Genomic DNA, 21,859 nt, shown 5'->3' on the forward strand with positions numbered 1-21,859 from the left:
TCAGGGTTTATTTCCGGCTCAGGAATCACTTCTGGTGGTGTGGGTAGAAGCAGGGGCAAGTCGACAGCAAGGCAAATGCCTTCCCTGTGGTGCTATCCGGCCCCCACACGTCATTTTTCAAAAAGAACAGAAACCACACGCGTGACAAATTTTACTTAAACACCTCTAATGTGTGATGCCATCTCGTTCATTTACCCTGTCCCTGTACAAACCCATTTTCACTGACTCCCCAATCGAATCTGGTGACTTCACTGCAGGAGAGCAGGTTGCAAGCAAGCTCATCTCCCCGCTCCCCTGGGCTGGGAGTGTCCACGCTGCCTGGGACTCCCCCCAGGCTGCAGACTCGGTTTCTAAGTTAAAGCTCCGGAGGTAAAGCTCCTTCCTAGTGAGGCAGAAGCTTATTTGAGACTCCCAGGTTCAAGATTTCAAGAATGAAAATGTTGAATAATAAAGATGCTCAGACTCAACAGATGGAAAGTAGAAACGCTTCTTGCAAAGTAGAAAAGAAAAGAAACTGCCCCCTAGAGGAACTGGGTATGGAACTTATTAGCAGTGGCTCTTTGTGTGAGATTTTTATAGGACAACCGGGTCTCTGTGTGACAGGGAACGCAGGGGGTCAGCAGAGTGGTTGGGCTGGTTTCAGCCTTTCTGGCCACCTGCCCCAGGTATTGTCCATCATCTCAACTCCCCGTGAGCCTAAGGGCTGGGGCAGAATCTTGTGATGAGCAATTGGAGAACTCCTGATTATCAGGAAAAATTCAGGAATTTGCCAGAAGTTAAAAAAAAAGTAGGATTGTGGGCCAGGGTTATAGTACAGCGGGGTGGGAGTTTGCCCTGCAGGCGGTTGCCCCAGGTTCGATCCCAGGCATCCCTCACTGGCCCCCCATCATCAGCATCATCGGGAGTAATTCCTGAGCGCAGAGCCAAGAGTGACCCCCAGCACCAGCCGGAGTAATTCCTGAGTGCAAAGCCAGGTGACCCCTGAGCACAGCCAGAAGTAACTCCTTGGTGCGGAGCCAGGAGTGAGCCCTGAGCACCATCAGGAGTAATTCCTGAGCACTGAACCAGGAGTGACCCCGGGGCATCCGCCGGGTGTGACCCAAAAGTCGAAAAAAAAGATACAGGGGCTGGAGCAATAGCACAGCGGGTAGGGCGTTTACTTTGCACTCGGCTGACCCAGGTTTGATTCCCAGCATCCCCTATGGTCCCCTGAGACCGCCAGGGGTAATTCCTGAGCGCAGAGCCAGGAGGAACCCCTGTGCATTGCCGGGTGTGACCCAAAAAGCAAAAAAAAAAGATACAAAAGATGCAGGACTGCATCAGCCCAAAGCAGCTCACAGCCAGGGAAACTGAGGCCCCGGCCTCCACGCGCTCGCGAGCGCGTGCCTCCGTGGGAGGCGCCTTCCCTTCCCGCCCCGGGCGTGGGAGCCGGGCCCGGCGGACTTCCGGGGGCACGCGGCGCGCAGGGGCGGGGCCGGAAGTCACGCGACGCGCGGGCGGGCGGGGCCGGAAGTCGCGTGCGCGCCCCGCCCCCGCTCGGCCTCCGACTGCTCGTCCTGGCGGCGCCCGTGGCGGGCTGCGCCGGCGCCCATCGACGCTCTCGGCGCTCGACTCGCCCGCGCCGCCGCCGCCGCCGGAGGGGCGAAGCGCAAGATGGCGGATAAGACGCCCGGCGGCTCGCAGAAGGCCGGCTCCAAGGTGGCGGCGGGCGGGCGGCGGGCCGGGGCCGCGGGCCGGGCGGGGGCGGCGGCGGGCGGGTGGGTGGGTCCGGGCGCGGCGGCGGGCGGGGGGCGCGGGGACGCCACGGGGGGACGCGGGGCGGCCTGGGGGGGAGGACGCGGGGGGCGCGGCGGCCCGGCGTGCCGCGAGCCTGAGGGGCCGGGGGGCGCCCACGTGCTCGGACCCCGGGGTCCCCGTGGCCGCGTCCAGCCCGCGTCCAGCCTGAGGCTCCCACGGCCGCTCGCGGGGGTCCTGGTCTGGATTTTTCATCCCCCCCCGCCCCCCGTCTTTGGCGCGGCCCGAAAAAGTCTGAGGTGCGGCTGGAAGTTGCTTTGCGCTTAGATAGGAAAAAAAAGGTTTTTTGGGGAAGGATTCGTCGGCCTCTCCGAGGCGAGAGGTCGCGTCGGCGCCGGGGGCGTGCCCGCAGGGCTGGCCCGGGGATCTGTGCGCGGCCCCCGGAGCCCCTCAGGCCCGGCCCGGCCCGGCCCGGCGCGTCCGCCCGCGCGCGCCCGCCCTCCCGCCGCGGCTCGGGGCGTCACGTGACCCCGCCCGGCCTGCGCGTGTCCCCCCCCCCCAACGGACCCGCGTCTCGGGGCCGCGCGGCGGCGGAAGTGGCGAGCCGGGTCCCCGGGAGCCCGCGCTGGCCTGCTAGCAGGTGGCCCGGGCGGACGCAGCGCCCCGTCCCGACGCCCCCCCCCCCCCGTTTTCCAAACAAAAACGGGGGACGAGCCTCGCACAAACGCCCTCGCGCCCGAGTGGCTGTCCTTCCTCCCTCTTTTGTCTTTGGTTTTGCGTGTTCGGAGTTTTCCAGGGTGGGGGGTTAACACGCTCGTCCCGAGGTGTGGGACCTGGACGCCAGCTCGCAGCAGGGTTGCCCCGCGCGAGGGCTCTTTCTTTCCGACGCTGGTCCCGAGCTCTTCGTGCAGGGTGTCCAGGCGTTCCAGGCCAGAGGTGCCAGCATCTCGCATTCCTCGCCCCTGGACTGGTGACTTTCCTTCGTCTCGGAAGCGCAGACAGTGGCTTGGATTTCGCAAAACAGCTGGCGTGGACAGGCTCTGTTTCAGGCGCCTTCCTGGGTGCCTCAAGGCCTAGCGAGGTGGCCAGAGGCTAGCTATAATCTTAACTTGGAGGAAAACGTTAAGATGCAGGATTTTGGGCCTTGGAGGCAGAGCTGTTTACATCTAGCGGTCATGTGCTAGATACCTTGATTTTTTTTTCATGAGATTAAGTTAGATAACACCTTTAAGTTTCTTCTGGATCGGAAATAGTGTTTTGTGTATGATTACACAAAGGACTGAACCTGTGTGTAGTTGCCCCTATTTTATTTATTTTTTTCTTTTTCGGTCACACCCAGCGATGCACAGGGGTTCCTCCTGGCTCTGCACTCAGGAGTCACTCCTGGCGGTGCTTGGGGACCCTATGGGATGCTGGGAATTGAACCCAGGTCAGCCGCATGCAAGGCAAACGCCCTACCTGCTGTGCAATCTCTCCAGCCCCTGGATTGGTATTTTTAAATTTTTGTAGCTCATATGCTGGATTATGACTCAGTATGGTTCACTGTTTCTTATTGGATTGATTGGATTTCTATTTCTTGTTTGCTTATTTTTTTGGCCACATCCATCAGTGCTCAGGGATTCACTCCTTCTTTGCACTCAGGAATCCTTCTGGATGGTGCCCGGAACCTTTTGGGGTGCTGAGGAGCGAACCTGGGTCAGCCGTGTGCCAGGCAAGCGCCCTGCCCGCTGTACTCTGGCCTGTGTCTTAGTGTTTTTTAAGTCTCGTGCAAGGCACATCTCAAGAGTAAGTGGTTCTTCGGTGAATGGTTGGTTGAGACAGACAACCAGAACCAGGCATTGTCTCTAGAAAGGTGACGAAGCGTTCCCTGGAAGAGATGTTTAGGGCTGGGGTGACCTGGTGTTGGAACAGGAGTCAGGGTGCCCTGTGGGCAGCTGTCCTACTAGGTGTGTTAGCTTGCTTGTCCTAGCCTTGCTGTGGTCCGGCGCCACTCACCTGACATTCGGGGGCCTTCGCTGCAAAGTTTCAAAGCTGGAGGGTGCTGGATTCTGAGATCCCAGATTCAGTGCCCTGAGAATTTCTCTGCGTCCTGCATCTGCGGGATGAAGATTTCCAGCCCAGTGTCAGGAGCACGAAGCCCGGAGAACCCTGGTGAGGGTGTCTCGGATTGGCTTCCACAAGGTGGTGTGCATGCAGCTGATGGGGAGCTGGAGGGGGTTTGAGAACGACTTGGGACCAGGGTTGAAGGTCCAGAACCAGGAGTCTGCTCTGCCCGCCTCAGTCTTGGCCGAGCTGGGTCAACTGCAGGACTGCTAAGATGGTGCCGGGGGGGGGGGGGGGGGGTGCCAGGAGGGTCGGCCGGCCTCAGGACAGACGTGTGAGGAAGGAGAGTTGGCGTGACTGGAACTCACGGGCATGGAGCTGGTGGAGAGTAAGGACACCAGGGCTATGGATCATAGCAGTTGGCCCACCTCCCGCAGTGGCCATCGGAGTGCCCCTCCCGCCCACAGCAGGCGGTGCCCTCAGTCTCCTGCCTGCTCCGGCCTGCGGCACTGCCTCCAACCTGACTCTTGCCTTTTTCCTTTGATGCAGATTTATGTTGTAGGTTTGAAGGGATGGGGGAGAGAGAGAGAGAGAGAGAGAGAGAGAGAGAGAGAGAGAGAGAGAGAGCGAGAGAGAGAGAGAGTGTGTGTGTGTGTGTGTGTGTTTGTGTGTGAGAGAGAGAGACACAGAGACAGACAGACTGACTCGTGCTCAAGGGGACTCGTGGTTGTGCTGAGGATGAATCTAGGGCTCCCATGGGCCTCCGGCCCTTTGAGCTTACTCCTTCCATTAATTTGTTCTTTCCTCAAGGGCCAGAGAGGTACACAGGGTTTGAGGTGTTGGCCCATCCTGCTTTAGTGACTGAGCACAACTGGGTATGGCCTTAGCCTGGTTCGCGGCTGATTTCCGTCCTTGGACGGCTCCCGCTTCCCCCGCCTGACCGGTCTAAACCCTGAGCACAGGCCTGTGTGCTCTGAATCTGGAAAAGAAGAGGGAGAGAGATGAGATGATGAGATGCAACAGCGGATACTTCCTTAGACCACTGGCCTGAGAAGTCCAGGTTCTTTGCAGGATCTGTAACTGTAACTTTTCAGCCTACCTCAGGGTTGTTTCCATGCTGGTTAGTTAGCAGTCCTCCTAGTCATCCTTGTCTGTTTACAAGAGGAGTCGCTCCACTGCCTTTGGAATTGGTTTGGTTCATTGTAATTGGCAGAAGAAGCATTTGGATATGGTAACAAAGATTAAAGAAAGGGGAGCAGTTTCTTAGCTATACTTGCATGTTCTCCTTGAGAATTATTTTTAGCAAGCCTCTTTTGTTTCCCTGGGAAGTGTTTTTTGTTTTTTTTAAAGGTTTTTAAACTGTTGAGTGAACTTGCTTTAAGAATGTGAATGATTTTGGATGTAGTTGACATTGTTTTACCGATTTTCCCATCCAGGAATATGATGGGTCTTCATATTAAATGGGAAAAATTTAAGATTCTAGTTAAATTGGAAAGCTGAATTCTTTAGTCAAGTTTGTCTCTTGATACACGTCGAGGTTCCTTTGTGTTGTGTGTCTTTATTAACTGTTCTGTGTAGGACATTTCTGTTCTACTGATGATACTGGAAAGCTGCTGATTTCTCCTAGCCAGGTCATTCAGCCTCTTAGTTGACTTCCCTTCCCCCTTCTTTTCTAAGGGGAATTTTTTTGTTCGTTTGGGTGTTTTTTTTTTTTTTTTCGGTTTTTTTTTTTTTTTTTTTTGGCTTTTTGGGTCACACCCGGCGATGCACAGGGGTTACTCCTGGATTTGCCCTCAGGAATCAATCCTGGGGGTGCTCAGGGGACTGTATGGGATGCTGGGGATCGAACCCAGGTCAGCTACATGCAAACACTTACGTGCATCATATTTTGGGAAATTAATTTTCCAAATTCCAGAGTTGCACATATGTTTTGGATCATACCCTTTATGAAGTCCATTGTTTGGCTTTATTAGCAGGGAAGAAATGGTTACAATTTGGGAAGATTATAGTGGTAGAACATGTGAAATACTTGTCAGTGTAATAGGACATTTTCTGATCATTTAAATACTTATTTTTAATACTTGCAGTCCAGATCATCAGATGTTCATTCGTCTGGATCTTCAGATGCACATGTGAGTATAAAACACAATTTTTCTTTCCTCATTAAAATTGAGGAAGTTAAAATTAAAAAAGCAATTTAAATTAAAAAGCAATTTTTCTTATTTAGTCATTGTGAAATTACAAAATTATTCATGATTGGATTTCAGGCATACTGTGTTTTAACACCAGCGTCCAGTTCTCTCCACCAGTGCCCCCCCGAACTCCCATCTGCTTCTATGAAGACATTTTTCTTTTTAAAATTTTAATAAATTTTTGCAGTGTGGTTTACAGCACTGTTGTTGATGGGGTTTCACACGTGGCACTTGACTACCTTTTAGCCCCAACATCTTTTCCTGGTTGAACTCTCCTTGCATTTATAGATTTATGGCTTTACTTGATTTGCAGATGTTTATTACACGATGCCTAATTTTTGCCAGTCATGTCATTGTCCTGTATCCCATCTTTGCCTCCCCTAACCTAACCCCGGCCCCTCCTGATTTTGGGGCCACACAGGGCGATGCTCAGAACTTCTTCCTGGCTCTGTGCTCAGGGATCACTTCTGGTGGATTTGGACCATTTGGGATGTCAGGGATCAAACCTGGGTTGGCTGCATAAAAGACATGCACCCTACCCGCTGTACTCTCCAGCCACTTTTCCTTTTTTATGTTCATGTCATTCAGCTGTCCCTTTGAACCATATTAGAATCTAAGTATGCATATTTCCTTATATTTTGTTTTTTATTTTGGGCCACACCTAGCAGGGCTCAGGACTTACTCCTGCCTCTGCTGGTTCTCAGGGGACCATATAGGGTGCTGAGATTGAATTTGTGTTGGACGCGTGCCTGGCGAGTACCCTGACGCTGTATTCTCTCTCCATTCCTTCCTTGTTTTCATTGTACATATATAACTGTACATATCTAAATGTGTGCACTTGTTTATTGGCCTTGAGGCTACATTATTACACACATTCTTTTCTCATTGCATAGTGTGCTTACTGGAGATTCTGCAAGTGACTAAGCAGAGCTCGGCCTGTCTTTGTAATGACAAAATGATCTGGGGAGGTCCACTTTTTTTTTTTTATTATGATCTCTGTTGATGGTTGTAGCAGAAATCCTTTCCACTTAAGTCTTACTGTCAAACTTGAATAGATGTTCTGCAGTCATTCTCCAAATGTCTCTACAGACTCCTGGGAATTGACAGGGTGGGGTGGGATGGCTGTCTGTGATTTTAAGGCAATTTTAGATTCTCTTCTGTGTTGTTGTTTTTTTGGCAGCCACCCCTAGCAATGCTCAGGGCTCACTCCTGGCTCTGCACTCAGGGATCACTCTTGGCAGGGCCCTGGACCATATGGGCAGCTGCCAGGGTTGTCACCTGGGTTGGTCACATACACAGCAGTGGTCTACCCATTTTGCTAACGCTCAAGCCCCCCAAATATTTATTTTTTAAAAAAATTACTACTTTCATTGACTGGATTCCCGTGATGTAACTTGTTACAAAACTGTTCATAATTTGGTTTCAGTCATACAGTGTTCCGACATCCATCCCTTCACCAATGTACATTTCCCAGCATCAGTGTCCCTTATTTCCCCCACACCCCCAGTTCTTCCCCCATCCACCTGCCTCTATGGCACACACTTTCTCATTCTCTCTCTCTCTGTCCCAAAGATACTTAGATAGCATTTGCCTTTTCTACTTTGACGACCTTTTCACTAGTAGTATAAACACAATTGATGAGTGAATTGTTGGGTGCCTTAGCATGGACCTTTTTTACAGTTCTTTTCTTCTCCACTGTGCATAGGCTAATTTTATTTAATGTTTTAGATGAAACAGAGATAGTCTTCTCCTTGTCTTTTTCATGTCCTGGTGATGTAATGGAAGTAAAGGCACTTCTGTTTGCCAAACTATAATGTTTGTCTTGAGGAAAGGTAATTAGGGGATTAGGTCAGAAATAAAACCAGCTTTTTTTTTCTTTTAAGGGGTGTACCATTTTTATTTGAAAGAGCAATTGACAGATGTTGATTAATCAGAATTATGTGCTTGGCAAATAATCTATTGATGGTACATAATGAAATTTGTCAATATTGGGCTTGGGAAATTATTTCTACTTTCTGTACTGAATTTGTGAATTAAAAAGTTTTTTCTTTTACTTTTCCTGAAGATGGATGCATCTGGACCGTCAGATAGTGATATGCCAAGTCGGACCCGACCTAAAAGTCCACGGAAACATAATTACAGGAATGAGAGTTCTCGAGAAAGCCTCTGTGATTCTCCCCATCAGAATCTCTCACGAGTGAGTATTGATCAAAGAGGAAAGGATAGCTGATCTTAATCTATGTGGATTGAGTTTGGTTGTTTAATTTCTTAGTTTGTAAACTAAGAAAATAGTTTATCTTAAACTGGAAACAGCATCCTTTATTGTATTTAGGTTTATGGGAAACTCAAATTTTCCTTTCTTCCTAACTCCTTCTTTGTTCTTGGGCCACACCCCGCTGCCTGTAGGGCTCTGACTTGTTCTTGGGAAGGCTGGTGATGTTGGAGGGCAGACCGTACAGGGTGTTGGGGATTGAACCCGGGTCCAACTTAGCACAAGGCAAGAACCCGACCTGCTGGATTCTTTGTCTGCCCAGAGAAACTCAAATTTTCTGAAGAAAGGTTTTTAGCTCTTCTGAACAGCATTTCATTGAAATGTTTCTGTGTATTTAAAGGACAAAAGAGTGTTTTGGGTTTCAAGGGGCTAATGGTAAGTCATTACCCAGCTGCCATGCCGGGGGTGGGGTGGGTCGGGGGACACAGCTCCCCCGTGTAGGGTCCGTGCAGTTTCTGGGAGAGCCGAGGAGGAACTTTCTCATGTGGGTATAGAAAATGCTGACTTTTTCTTCTTCTTCTTCTTCTTCTTCTTCTTCTTTGGGTCACAAGTGGTGGTGCCCAGGGATGGAACCCTGGACCCCACATGTAAAGCATGTTTCCAGCCCTTTGAACTCTGACTCTTTTTCCTATTGCCAAGTGATTGTGTGACTTTTTTTGGTATGATGTTAAATTTTGAAATTCAGATAATCATTGGGCTGGAGCGATAGATAGCACAGTGGTTAGGGCATTTACCTTGCACGCGGCCAACCTGGGTTCGATTTCTCCTTCCGTCTTGGAGAGCCCGGCAAGCTACCGAGAGTATCCGCCTCCATGACAGGGCCTGGCAAGCTACCGTGGCGTGTTCAATCTGTCAAAAACAGTAAGCAAGCCTCACAGTGGAGACATTATTGATGCCCGCGTGAGCAAAATTGATGAACAACGAGAAGACAGTACTAACAGTGCTACAGATAATCATCACAAGTGTTAGTAAATAACACTTTCTTTTTAATAGTTCTGAACATTAGTGTATTTTTACTTTGCTAAGACCTATTTTATAGAAAGACATTTAAAAGTATTTTCTTTGGCCATTAGGGCCTGAAGGCCCTGGGGCCAAGTGACTGTCCCAAGCACTGCCCAGTGTAGCTGTGCGCCCCTCCCTGGCAGCCTGTTCCTGGAAAGGGCCCCCAATAAGGAAAAAATGTTCACTCCAATATTTTGAAGTTTTGACGGAAATTCTGTAAACAGATTTTAAACTGAACTCGTTTGCTTGAATAAACATTCCATAATTTTCTTAACCATTTCTCCTACATTTGAAAATTTAGTACTTTGTTATAAAGTTTGAGTAAACATTTTACTTTGTAAAATTAGGCTTTTCATTCAATTTCTGTGTAATTTACTATTTGTCTAACATCCGAACTTGAAATCCATGATGCTGAACAGTGGTGAAACATTTTTGTATTTGGGGGAAATTTTCCTTTGAGTTGATTTTTGGAAGCTCAGTATTCATATACTTCTTTTTTTTTAAATAACTTTATTACATCATTGGGCTGGAAGGATAGCACAGCGGGTAATGCATTTGCCTCACGCGCAGCTGACCCAGGTTCGATTTCTCCACCCCTCTCCAAGAGCCCAGCAAGCTACCGAGAGTATCTTGCCCACACGGCAAAGCCTGTCAAGCTACCCTTGACGTGTTCAATATGCCAAAAACATTAACAACAAGTTCACAATTTGTTGTGAAACATTACTGGTGCCCGCTCAAGCAAATCGATGAACCATGGGAGGACAGTGCTGTTACATCATCAGTTTAGTTAAATTCAGTATTCCAACACTAATCCCAGCACCATTAATTCCAATTTTCCCAACCACTCCTTAAGCCTGCCCCCTTAGTAGGTCCTTAGTAATTTATTTTATACTGCTTGTTATAAATAGTTTATTAAGGGGCTGGAGCACAGTAGGTAGGGCGTTTGCCTTGCATGCGGCCAACCCGGGTTCGATTCCCAGCATCCCATATGGTCCCCTGAGCACCGCCAGGAGTAATTCCTGAGTGCAGAGCCAGGAGTAACCCCTGAGCATCGCTGGGTGTGACCCAAAAATAAAAATAAATAAATGTTAAAAAATAGAAAAAAATAGTTTATTAAGATGTTGTTATAGGTTAAGCCTTTTGTGTTTATGTTTTACTGAGATTGGCTGCCTTCTCGTCATGTCCCATCAATCTGGTGTGATACTCCTGATTTATCAGTGTCATAGAGTCTGAGCTGCTATTTGGCTGCATTTGCAGCCACATGCTCCAGAGTGTCTGACGTTTTTAACGGGTGAAACAGATGGAGTTAAATTTTTAACCGTGTGGCAGCTTTGGGGTGTGTGCATGATTGCCGGGGCTTTTGGAGGCACAGGGAGAAGGAGGAAGGTAGCCCATGCCTGCCTGCAGTGGAAGCCTGGAGATTTCAGTGTCACAAACCTCACACACCTGAGGTTTTCAACAGATTCATTTCTGGATGAGGCTCATCCGAGCAGTGGGTTCTGGCCAGAAGCATGGCACTCTCGTGGAGTGTGGAGGTTGCCAGGGCTGCCCTAGACAACTTCGCCTTGCGTTGGGGCCAGGAAAAAATCTGCCCACATTTCTTACTGTCCTGGTGGTGCTCAGGCCTCACTGTGGCTCTGTACTCATGGACCACTTCGTGCTTGCTGGGGGGGACCATAGACCTGACCATAGGCCAGGATTGCATCTGAGTCTCCCACCTGCAAGGCAAGCACCTCAACTGCTCTCCTGTCACCTTGGCTTTTTTTTTTTCCAGGTAGAATTAAGTGTGATTTTAAAATAGCAACAGTATTTTTCTTCCTTTCTTCATTTCTTCAGGACGAATCCAAAGATACCAACTAGGGATTTGGTAAAGAATGTTTGTAATAGATTAGCTTTTAGTTTTGGTAGGTAAGTAACCTTCACAGTGAACACCTGGGCAGTGGAAACCACAGAACACTGGTATTCAAAAGAGTGGGCTGGGGGATTGGATGGGGGGCTGGGGGGGCGCCCGTTACTGGTGGAGGGAGGATTCACACCTGAGGAGAAGGTGCTGAAGGCACCGTGTTGGAGGGCAGGGAACATTGGTGAAGCGGTGTTGAAACTGTGTGCCTGAAACCCAACCAGGAATAACTTTGTAACTTTATGGTGACTGAATTTGAAAAACAACAAATCTGAAAAAAAGATAAACCTTCAGATGTCAGTTGAAGATTAGTATTTTATGTGAATGTTCTGAATATTTCTCTTTTAAAAACCAAATCAAACTGAATGTTCAAATGAATAACTGAACAGCTGAAGATTTGCAGACAATTTATTCGTTTCCTATTTTGAAAGGAAATTGCTTAGTCTAAGTTGCATAAAGAAAGACTTTGTTAACTTTTCATATCAAGATTGATATTTTCTCATTCCAGTTTACTTGTGCTGCAACCTAAAATATTGATGTATATGTGATACATTCCCAGCACAGAAAATTACTGTGTTCACAAATCGCAGTATTGTTGATGAAAAAATGAGCTCGTTTTCTGAAAGTTTCTGAGTGCTGTGTTGGGAAGGAGCGCTGGGCTGGGCTGGGCTGGGCTGGGCTGGGCTGAGCTGGGCTGGCTGCTGCCTCCTCCCCAGGGACTGTTTTCTGTGACTGCTGCTGAGAAACATGGGTGCTTCCCCTTTCCTATTGTTTCCTTTCTCTCCGAATGTTTAAAACTTTTTGAAAGAGAGGCTCTTGGCAGGGAGATGCTCAAAGGACTGGACTGTACAGGAGGCCCAGTTGGGTCTGTGGAGGTGCACAGGGCACTCCTGGGAGCTGACCGCCCCACCCACCCCCACCCGGCACTGAGCAGGCTTAACCCCTAGCTCTGCAAGTGGTCCCCAGAAAGACTTGTATTTTATTTCCCTGGGCTGGAAATGAAGACGACCTTTAAGGAATACTTAGAATCAGACCCAGGGTAGGTACTTGGTGCTTTGTGTAGCTTTTGTTTTTCTTAGAGGCAGTAAAAAATTTTGAAAGTCACCTAAACTGCCTTGACATTGAAAGTGTATGAATTATCAACCTTACAGGTAGAGTTAAGAAATGCGTGTAATGTGCCTTTTGCATTTATTTTCACAGCCTGTTTTAGAAAACAAGCTGAAAGCATTCAGTATTGGAAAAATGAGTACAGCTAAGCGGACTTTAAGTAAGAAGGAACAAGAAGAATTGAAGAAAAAGGTAAGGCTTTAAGTGGATTTAGTTTTGGAAGTGTTTTTAAGTATATGGGCAGCAGAGAATGTTCTTCAGCAGCTCCTAACCTCCAGAATACTCTCTGCTGCTGTCCATCCATAAGTCAAGTCTGTAATCAAGGTATTCTCAGAGGAGCCCATGTTCTCTCCTGTCTCCAGTACCCTTTTCCCTCTCCTCTGCCCAGTCGTTCCATGAAAGCAACGTGTAAACGTAATACAGTTGTGCCAAGGTCCCTTTTCTTGGATGAATACTATACAGGGTGACCGGGTTCGATTCCTTTCAAGCGGCCAACGTGGCCGACCTGAGTTCGATTGCTCCGCCCCTCTCAGAGAGCCCAGCAAGCTACTGAGAGTTTCTCGCCCGCACGGCAGAGCCTGCCAAGCTGCCCATGATGTGTTCAATATGCCAAACACAGTAACAACAAGTCTCACAATGGAGACGTTACTGGGCCTGCTTGAGCAGATCAATGAACAACAACGGGAGGACAGTGACAGCATTACACCTCAGTGGTTTCTGTAAATATGTTGGTGTATTTTTCCCCCATAATAACTAGAAGTGTAGTTTTTTTTTTTTTTTTGACTAAAATTCTATGAGTGCATTTAGGTTATGGTCTTTTATCATTCAAAATGGTATTAATAGTGTTGGACTTGGCACTTTGCTAGTGAATCTTTGGTGTATATATTCCTATAAGTGAGATTATGGGGTTGAGTGGTCAGTGTATGAATGAATGTTGGATGTTGTCAGTTAACCACTCTTGCATCACTATAGTTGTATGAGATGGTTTTGGCCAATCTGCTAGGTGAAAAATGATATCTCAGACAGGGTTTGTTTTATTTTTGTTTTGGGCCACACCTACATGTCCTCAGAGCTTACTACTGACTCTGCGCCCACGGCTTACTCCTGGCGGGATGAGCATATGGGGTGCCAGTGATCGAACCCGTTTCAGTGGTGTGCAAGGCCAAGTGCCTTACTCACTTCTACTCTTTCTCTGACCCTCTAGTTTTTGTTGGTTTATTTTCTGTTGTTTTAGAATGGGCCACAGTCGGCTCTGCTTAGGGCTTATTCCTGGCTCCGTGCTCAGGGATCACTCCTCAAGGCTCGGGGGGGGGAGATCGGAGACCATATAGGGTGCTAGGGATTGAGCTGTAGTCTGAACTCTGGCCGGCCAGGTTCAAGGCAAATGCTGTACTCAGGCCCCAGCCCTCTGTAGTTTTATATTTGTTTCTCTTACAAAGTCTAATGATTTGTATTTGTTTTTGCAAACTCTCTGCTCATTTAACTTTTTGTAAGTTGTTTAGAATCCTTTGTTAAGTAATGACAGGGAACTGTGTTTGTGTTTTATAACTGTTAATTTTTTGTTTGTGATTTGTGCATAGAGAAGCAGTTGCTACATAAATATGTTTTTATGATTTTTATTTTTTTAGTTTTTTCCCCCCGTCCTCGCTTACAAAGGATCTTGTGTTTTTTCTAATGTTTGTTTTTGTGTTTAAGAAAAATACACACACAAAAAAACAACATTTATTTGTAGTTGGTTCTTGATCTGTATAAAAATAATTGTTTTTTTATCTTTTTTTTTAATAACTTACTAGATTTTTTCAACATTGTTCATAGAAAATCTGTGCATCAACTCCCCTTGATTTAAGACATTTTGTTTATTACTAATTTTCCACATGCTACCTAATTTATTTTTCCATATTCCTTGGTCTTTTCTATTCACATTTGGGGGGACATTTTGAATGGTTATAATTAAAATTGTCAAGGTTCTCCTGAGCATTTTTTTTTAAATGGCAACTGGTGATACTGCTGTTTCAACGAATAGAAATTTTTGGTGGTTTGTATGAGAACATTTTTTACGTTCAGTGACTTATATTTTCATGGCTAGAAAATACAAACTTGAATAGAACAAATACCTGTGGACAGCGGGCATAGAGATGGATCGTTGAATCGTCTCCAGACATTTTGTAGTGGGGATCCTTTTCGGATCTCCTAAATTTCTGGCACAGGAGTTAAGCCTCTTTTAGTTTCAGTTTCATGTGTCTAGGATTCTCCCTCCCCCCGCCAAGAATTGCTCTTAGGTACTATTCCCTGTTAGGATTGTTTAACCTGCTTTCCCCAGTAAAAGAGTTTCTATTATTCGTTGACAAGTTTCCTTTGTACAGTGTTGATTTTTATATTAATGTTCTACTCAGGAGGACGAAAAGGCAGCGGCTGAAATTTATGAAGAATTTCTTGCTGCTTTTGAAGGCAGTGATGGTAATAAAGTGAAAACATTTGTACGTGGAGGTGTTGTTAATGCAGCTAAAGGTAAGTGTGTTGCTCTGTCTTGAGCCTTTGTGGATCATTATGAAAGCAGTTAGCCCCCTCTAGTGGTGATACTCATTAGTGAAACGAATGAGAAAAATGAGCCTGGTACATTATAGGAAGATTTAATAACTTTCTAGTTTTCAGGAGTACAGAATAGTGGAAAAATTAAGTGTACTTCATAGCTTAAGTGATATTAGAATTTTGGCGAGAAGGGCAATATTAACTTCATATTTTGCCAGTAATGACAAATCTTAGAACCAAAAGCCTTTTCTATATTCTTAAGTAAAAATAGTCAAGAAAAGCCTTTAATGAGATTTGAAACCTTGACTTTAAATTTCAGAAGAACACGAAACAGATGAAAAACGTGGTAAAATCTATAAGCCATCTTCGAGATTTGCTGATCAAAAAAATCCTCCAAATCAGTCCTCCAATGAAAGACCGCCATCTCTTCTTGTGATAGAAACCAAAAAACCTGTAAGTCTTGCTGAAGTTGGTGAGCCGTGTGTTCAAAGGCGACACTGCCAGTGGCCCTCGCTGTCCTGCCGCTGGAGCGGGGCTTCCTTTCTTGCTCTCAATTATTCTGGGGTAGCTGTCGAGCTCCGAGGCTCGTCCCCTAAGATGCGAGAGAACGAGGTTGTGCGTGTGTGTGACAGTCTTGTCTGTGCTTTGAGCAGTGTTGCCCGATGCTCCTGTTCCCACAGCTCAGGTGGCCTTTTTGGGGGTGATGTACAGCAATGGCTGCGTCCCTGTAAACTGGTATACCATCGCAGCGTGTGGGAGCAGGGGGTTCTGTCGGAGAGTTGGGTGGTGCATTTTTGAACTTGATGTGGCACATTTATGGGCTTTCTTTGGCATTTCTAACAAAACTTGCAAAACATTAAAAGCTCTTATCTTTTTGAACGTGAGGTTATTTTGTGGTATCCAGGTTTTCTCCTGGCGGTCTGCCGTGGGGTTGGGTAATTCTTGGTGGGGCCCAGTATAGGACGGAGGTCTGGGGCGGGCAAGGCAGGCGCCTCGGTCACTGTGCTCTCTGTTGCCTGAGTCTGGGCGTTTTACTAGAGGATGCTAGGTTAACTTTGGTCATGCGCTTGGAGCTAAACTTGAAGAAAAGAGATTACTGATTATTGCTAGTGTACTTTGGTGTGATTTTAAAAAATAGTTCTAAAAGCGTTTTTTTGAAAAGCTTCCCATAAGCAACCATAAGATTTGCCCTTTCATTTGTTGATTTTTTACCACTTACAGAATTTGCACTTTTAAAATATACCATTGAATGTTTTTCTAGTATAATTTACAATTGTGCAACAACCATTAATTGCTCATTTTAAAACTTTTTGTTGCTAAATTTTTAAATTTTCCAGAGAAAGAGACCTCATACCTATTTTCAGTAATCCCTAATCTCCCTTTGACACCGCCAGCAACCATTTTTTTCATCTCGAGATTTGCCCATTCTGGATTGTTCATGTGCATGTGATGGAATAATATGTAGTCGTCTGTGTATGGTTTCTTAGCATGATAGATCAAGTTCATTTCCTCTGTATATGGTTTCTTAGCATGATAATTCATGATCATTTCTCTGGTGGCATGCGTCAGTCCTTGCATTTGGTGGTTGAATGCTCTTCAGTTTTTTATCCACTTATTATCATTTGAGAGATTCTTGAGGTAGTTGCCCTTTGGTTGTAATGCTGCTGCTGTTAACATTCATGTACTGTGTTGTGTCAGTGTGTTTTGGTCTCTCAAATGCACTTAACTTAGGAGTGAATGACTTGGGCCTATGGTACCTTTTTAGTATTATGGGAAATCGTCAAACTTTTCTAAAGTAGCTATACTGTTTTATAGATGGATCAGCAATATTCTGACATAGCTATACCTTCAACACTTGTTAAAATGAATTTTCCTATAAAGATTTGTTATCTTGGTATGAGGTCATACCTGTTTGTGGTTTTGACTTTGACTTTTCTAATTAATTTTTATTTCCTTTTTATGTTTTTATTGTATTGGCATCTTCTGTGGAAACACGTTTTCAGATTGTTGGCTTTTTTATCATTGTTTGAGAGTATTTGGCAACTTCTAGAGTCAGTTCTCTTTCTTTGGGTTGTCTTTGCTCATTCTTGAAAGTGTCCTTTGAAGAACAGACATGTCTAATTTTGATTGGTCAGTTCAGTTTGTCAGTTTTGGTGTCATTTCTGAGAAACTTGTACCCATTGAAAGTCATAGAGGTTCACTCCTGTGTTACGTGTTCCTTGATGAGTTTGGTAGTTTTATGGGGCTGGAGCAATAGCACAACGGGTAGGGCATTTGCCTTGCACGCGGCCAACCTGGGTTCAATTACCAGCATCCCATATGGTCCCCTGAGTACTGCCAGGAGTAATTCCTGAGTGCATGAGCCAGGAGTAACCCCCTGAGCATCACCGGGTGTGACCCAAAAAACAAAAAAAAGTTTTGTAGTTTTAAGTTAGGATTATGAATCATGGTTGATTTTTGAGCCTGGTGTGACGTGGAGGTTCAGAATGTTTTTTTAAAAAAATGAAATTAACTTGTTAAAGACTATCCTCCTTCGTTGAATTACTTCAGCTTTTTTCTTTCTTAAACAAAAGATCATGTATATTTATTTCCTTGGACCTAAATGATGAATACATTGGAAGGAATCTTTTGGGAGAGTCCTACCCCTACCCAGCAGTGGTGCGTGGGGCCTTCAGGGGCTGCTGCTGGCAGTGCTGGGGTGCTGTGGGGCGCTGCTGAGTGGTGCTGAGGTGGCGCTAGGGCCTCGGCTGTGCATGGCCTTGCTTGCTGCCCGAGTCACATCCTTACCCATGTTTCAGTGTTCGTAAAAGGGATTCCAAATGCACTTTGAAAAGAGGCATTTGAAAGATTTTTCTTGATGGTTTTGTTAAGTCATAGTCGCCGAAGATGTTTAACGGGTGATTCTGGTGGTGGTTCGCGGCCATTACCTTGCGTGACAGTTGAGTTAATCTCTGTTCATTGGTTTTCCATTCTGTTGGCAGTATATTTAGGCCTAAGTGTGGTGGTCTCCGGGGGATAAAGTCAGTGGCTTTTTTAACAGTTACACTGCTCTTTGTTTGTGTTCTTAGTAATAGTCTTTATGAGAAACAGGAATGGGAGTTCATAAGATACATTGATTTCATTACTGAAGTAGAACTTGTCATATCATTCATAGCCACTGAAGAAAGGGGAGAAAGAAAAGAAAAAAAGCAATTTGGAACTCTTCAAAGAAGAACTGAAACAGTAAGTTCCCTCGTGTGGAGAGTGGGTGCTGAGCACCGAGCTGATGCGGATGTGGGCTTGGGGAGTGGAGAGGCCTGTTCGCAGCTGCCACCAGGAGGACTCTGAGGTGGAACAGTGATGCTCTGGCATGTCTTTGAGCAGGAGTTGGCGGGAGAACCAGCATCCAAGTGGCTCTCATTCTGTGGGTGGGATGCAGTTGATTTTTCTAAAATCCTGAATCCCGTTTGCAGTGAAACAGCCTATATTCCCTTAGGTCTAGAGGCGGGGAATGGTTGAACTTAGCCAAGAAAAGATGCACTGGCTTTAGTGTGGGAGCTCCTCTTCTCTGGAGAGTGGGTTTTACAAAGTTAGTCGCGTGTGTGGCGTGTCCGAAGGTGCCCCTGGCTGTAGAGGTGCTCCTGTCTTGCTGGGACTCGCAGACACTTCCGGTTATACCGGGACGAGTTCTGTTCTAAGTGTGAACATTTCGCTTCATGCTACTGATCATGAATATTTTCAACAGAATTCAAGAAGAGCGCGATGAGAGACATAAGACGAAAGGCAGGTTGAGTCGGTTTGAGCCGCCTCAGGCAGACTCTGACGGTCAGCGTCGTTCTAGTAAGTAACAGTATGTTTATGTTCTTGTTTGATATAAGTTTATTTTTCTTAAAACTAAAAATGGTTTTCTTTCCCCCCTTTCAAAGTGGATGCACCTTCAAGAAGAAATAGATCATCTGGTGGTAATACAGTTTTTTGCTTTTTATTGATAGAAATTGCCTGAATTTTGTAAGTTTTAGGTTATAACTTTTTTACTTCTTGTCCTAGTTCTGGATGATTATGCGCCTGGTTCACACGATGTTGGAGATCCGAGCACTACTAACTTATACCTTGGGAACATAAACCCACAGGTAATCTAGAACGAGCAGTTAAATGCTGCTCTCCCTGGGTCCTCGGCCAGCTGGGCTGCCCGTTGGTTGGCCAGGGCAGTTGTATCAGTTGAACCCGCTGGCAGTGCTTGAGAAATCACTTGATCGGGGGTTCAGCCCAGTTAGAGTGCAGGCAACGCCTGTGTCCTGCCTCCTGTGCCTGCTTTACATTCGGGGATGGAAACTGTTTGGCTGTGAAGTTGAAAATTGAAGAGACAGGAGCTTGAAGTAAACAGATGGGTGAAACGACTAGTTGATCTTTCTCTCCTCAAGTTGAGGCATTCTGCTAGGGGCCCAGAATGCTACAGTTGCTACAATTCGTATTTTCTGTTGTTTTTTAAAAATTTGTGGGCTGTCCACAGTGGTCCTCAGAGTTTCCTCATGTCTCTCCACCCAGGGATCACTCCTGGCAGTGCTTGGGGGCCCATCTCATGCTGGGCATCTACCCAGGTTGTGTGCGTGCAAGGCAAGCGCTCCCCTGCAATACTCAGCCTGCCTTGCTGCAGTTCTTAAAGGCCTTTGAAATGTGTTGCTGGTACTCATTCTGTTCATCAAGTCTGGACATACTGGCAGTGGTCACTAATCCTGAGAAATCATCACCTTCTGGTGTTTCCTTTCTTACTTTCCCAACTCCTCTCCCCTTGATGGGAAAAACTTTGGTTTTATCTTTAGTGTTTCTCTGCTTCAAAAAAACTTGTATATCCTAAAAAGAAAGAAAAACTATGGAGGGGCTGGCGCGATAGCACAGTGGGTAGGGCATTTGCCTTTTCACGCGGTCGACCTGGGTTCGATTTTCAGCACCCCACATGGTCCCCTGAGCACTGCCAGGAGTAATTCCTGAGTCCAGAGCCAGGAGTAAACCCTGTGCATTGCCAGGTGTGACCCAAAAAGGAAAAAAAATCCTTTATAGTTTGGACCTCATTGTATATTTAATCATTTTCTGTGTTCTCCATTCTTGATTCTACAGGTTAGCTGGGGGTCAGGAATGTGACTCTTTGGTAGAGCACTTGCTGTGTGGCCCTGGATTTGATCCCTAGCACCACTGTGATAGTAACCAAAAAGCAAAATTGAGCATACCTGTATCTAGGATTAATCTCATAACTGTGCTGGCAGAAAGTAATCTGATCTTATTTTTTCTTTCATTGCCAGCATATTTCCTCCTTAGTTGCTCAGTGTCTAAAGAAATCCCGATAGAACAGATTTTCAGGTGTAGACTCAAAAGGAAGGGAGATGGGGGGGTGTTGGGAGGATGTTAACCTACCCAGTAGCCTCTTTGTTTTAGCACGTAATGTACACAAAGTGGGAAGTTTCTGTTCAGAAGATTATTGTCTCTCTCAAGAGGGCGGGGTTTCACCTGGGTAAACTTCTTGTTGTAGTATTTGAAATGGAAGTCAACACTATTAACCCTATCTTCTTTCACAAAGACTGCTTTGGTTTCTGATGCATAGATCCCCCCCCCCCCCCCCCCCCCCGCCCCACACACACACACACACTGAAAAACTTACACTTTTTGATAGATGAATGAAGAAATGCTGTGCCAAGAATTTGGGCGATTTGGCCCATTAGCCAGTGTGAAAATTATGTGGCCTAGAACTGATGAAGAAAGAGCAAGAGAGAGAAATTGTGGTTTTGTGGCCTTTATGAACAGAAGAGATGCTGAAAGAGCTTTGAAAAATTTAAATGGTAAGAAAGTTTTACTGCTCGTTTACAGAACTTATTATTATGATTATTTTTTGCTTCTGAAAAGTACTTATGGAGGGGCTGGAGAGATTGCACAGCGGGTAGGGCGTTTGCCTCGCACACGGCCGACCCGGGTTCGATTCCCAGCATCCCATATGGTTCCCTGAGCACCGCCAGGAGGAACTCCTGAGTGCAGCGCCAGGAGTAACCCCTGTGCATCGCTGGGTGTGACCCAAAAAGCAAAAAAAAAAAAAAAAAGTGCTTATGGAAACAGGGGCTAGGGTAGGGGAGAGAAGGAGGGACTGAACCAGAAATTGAAAGGTTAATTAGCAATGAGAGTCTGGGGCCACGGGTGATAGTCCAGCAGGTAGGGCGTTTGCCTTGCATGCACCAGCCCAGGTTCCGTTCCTGGCACTCTGATCCCTCAAGGCCTGCAGGAGTGATCCCGGGTGCTGAGCCAGGAGTAAGCCCCGAGCCAGCCAGGTATAGCACCAGAACAGAAGAGTGAGTTCAGATGCTTGGAAATCTTCTTTATTTTTCTTCTGAGACTTACCCGGATGACCTTTCATTTATTTCTTGTAGGAAAGATGATAATGTCTTTTGAAATGAAGCTAGGTTGGGGTAAAGCCGTCCCTATCCCTCCGCACCCCATCTACATCCCGCCGTCCATGATGGAGCACACGCTTCCCCCGCCCCCGTCGGGACTGCCTTTCAATGCGCAGCCCAGAGAGCGCTTAAAAAACCCCAACGCTCCTATGTTACCGCCACCCAAAAACAAGGAGGATTTTGAGAAGGTAATTTAAAAAATGTATATAGGCCGCATCTAATTGTAAATACTAAATCTATGGTAGCATTTCTTTTCAACTATTTTATAGAAAATGTGTGTAATTCTGTTTGACAACTCTGAAAATTGAAATAAAGAGATGTGTTCCCTGCCTTAGCCTATGGAAAACCTGTAATGAAATAATACTAGGTCATATTTTTATTTGTGGCTATACCATTTCTTTTTTGACCACTTAAGTCCCCTCCCCCTTGTCCACTATTGTATCCAGGTTTGCTTAAGTACACTAAGTTTACTTTGTTTTGAGAAAGTTGATACTTTGTATTTGGCTAAGTGACTTCAATTAGACTTCCTAAATAGTCAAACTATGTGGATGGCAGCTAGATAACTTAGTTTTTGAGATCTGGGGTTAGAATATTTGAGAGCATATGTGTGTGTGTGTATGTGTGTGTGTGTGTATGTGTGTGTGTTATTTTTTTTCATAAAACAGTT

The 21,859-nt window shown here is 46.1% G+C and overlaps 1 protein-coding gene across 3 annotated transcripts in view; it reads left to right on the plus strand.

The window, feature by feature from the left end:
• Positions 1-1,595: 1,595 nt before the first annotated feature.
• Positions 1,596-21,859, plus strand: part of U2SURP (U2 snRNP associated SURP domain containing) — a 42,586-nt gene continuing 22,322 nt past the window's right edge. The window contains exons 1-12 of one of the 3 annotated variants that reach the window (XM_056114169.1): positions 1,596-1,698; positions 5,865-5,909; positions 8,035-8,166; positions 12,344-12,442; positions 14,644-14,758; positions 15,099-15,232; positions 17,934-18,001; positions 18,504-18,598; positions 18,685-18,720; positions 18,806-18,888; positions 20,424-20,589; positions 21,169-21,380. In XM_056114169.1, coding sequence (XP_055970144.1) covers positions 1,654-1,698; positions 5,865-5,909; positions 8,035-8,166; positions 12,344-12,442; positions 14,644-14,758; positions 15,099-15,232; positions 17,934-18,001; positions 18,504-18,598; positions 18,685-18,720; positions 18,806-18,888; positions 20,424-20,589; positions 21,169-21,380 — 1,230 coding nt within the window. In that variant the 5' untranslated portion in view covers positions 1,596-1,653. Of the gene's footprint in view, positions 1,699-5,864; positions 5,910-8,034; positions 8,167-12,343; positions 12,443-14,643; positions 14,759-15,098; positions 15,233-17,933; positions 18,002-18,503; positions 18,599-18,684; positions 18,721-18,805; positions 18,889-20,423; positions 20,590-21,168; positions 21,381-21,859 lie in introns of those variants that run through there. The other 2 variants (XM_056114170.1, XM_056114171.1) reach the window with 2 other exon arrangements.

The sequence above is a fragment of the Sorex fumeus genome, unplaced genomic scaffold (genome assembly GCF_029834395.1).
Source record: "Sorex fumeus unplaced genomic scaffold, SorFum_2.1 ptg000024l, whole genome shotgun sequence".
Lineage (NCBI taxonomy): Eukaryota > Metazoa > Chordata > Mammalia > Eulipotyphla > Soricidae > Sorex > Sorex fumeus.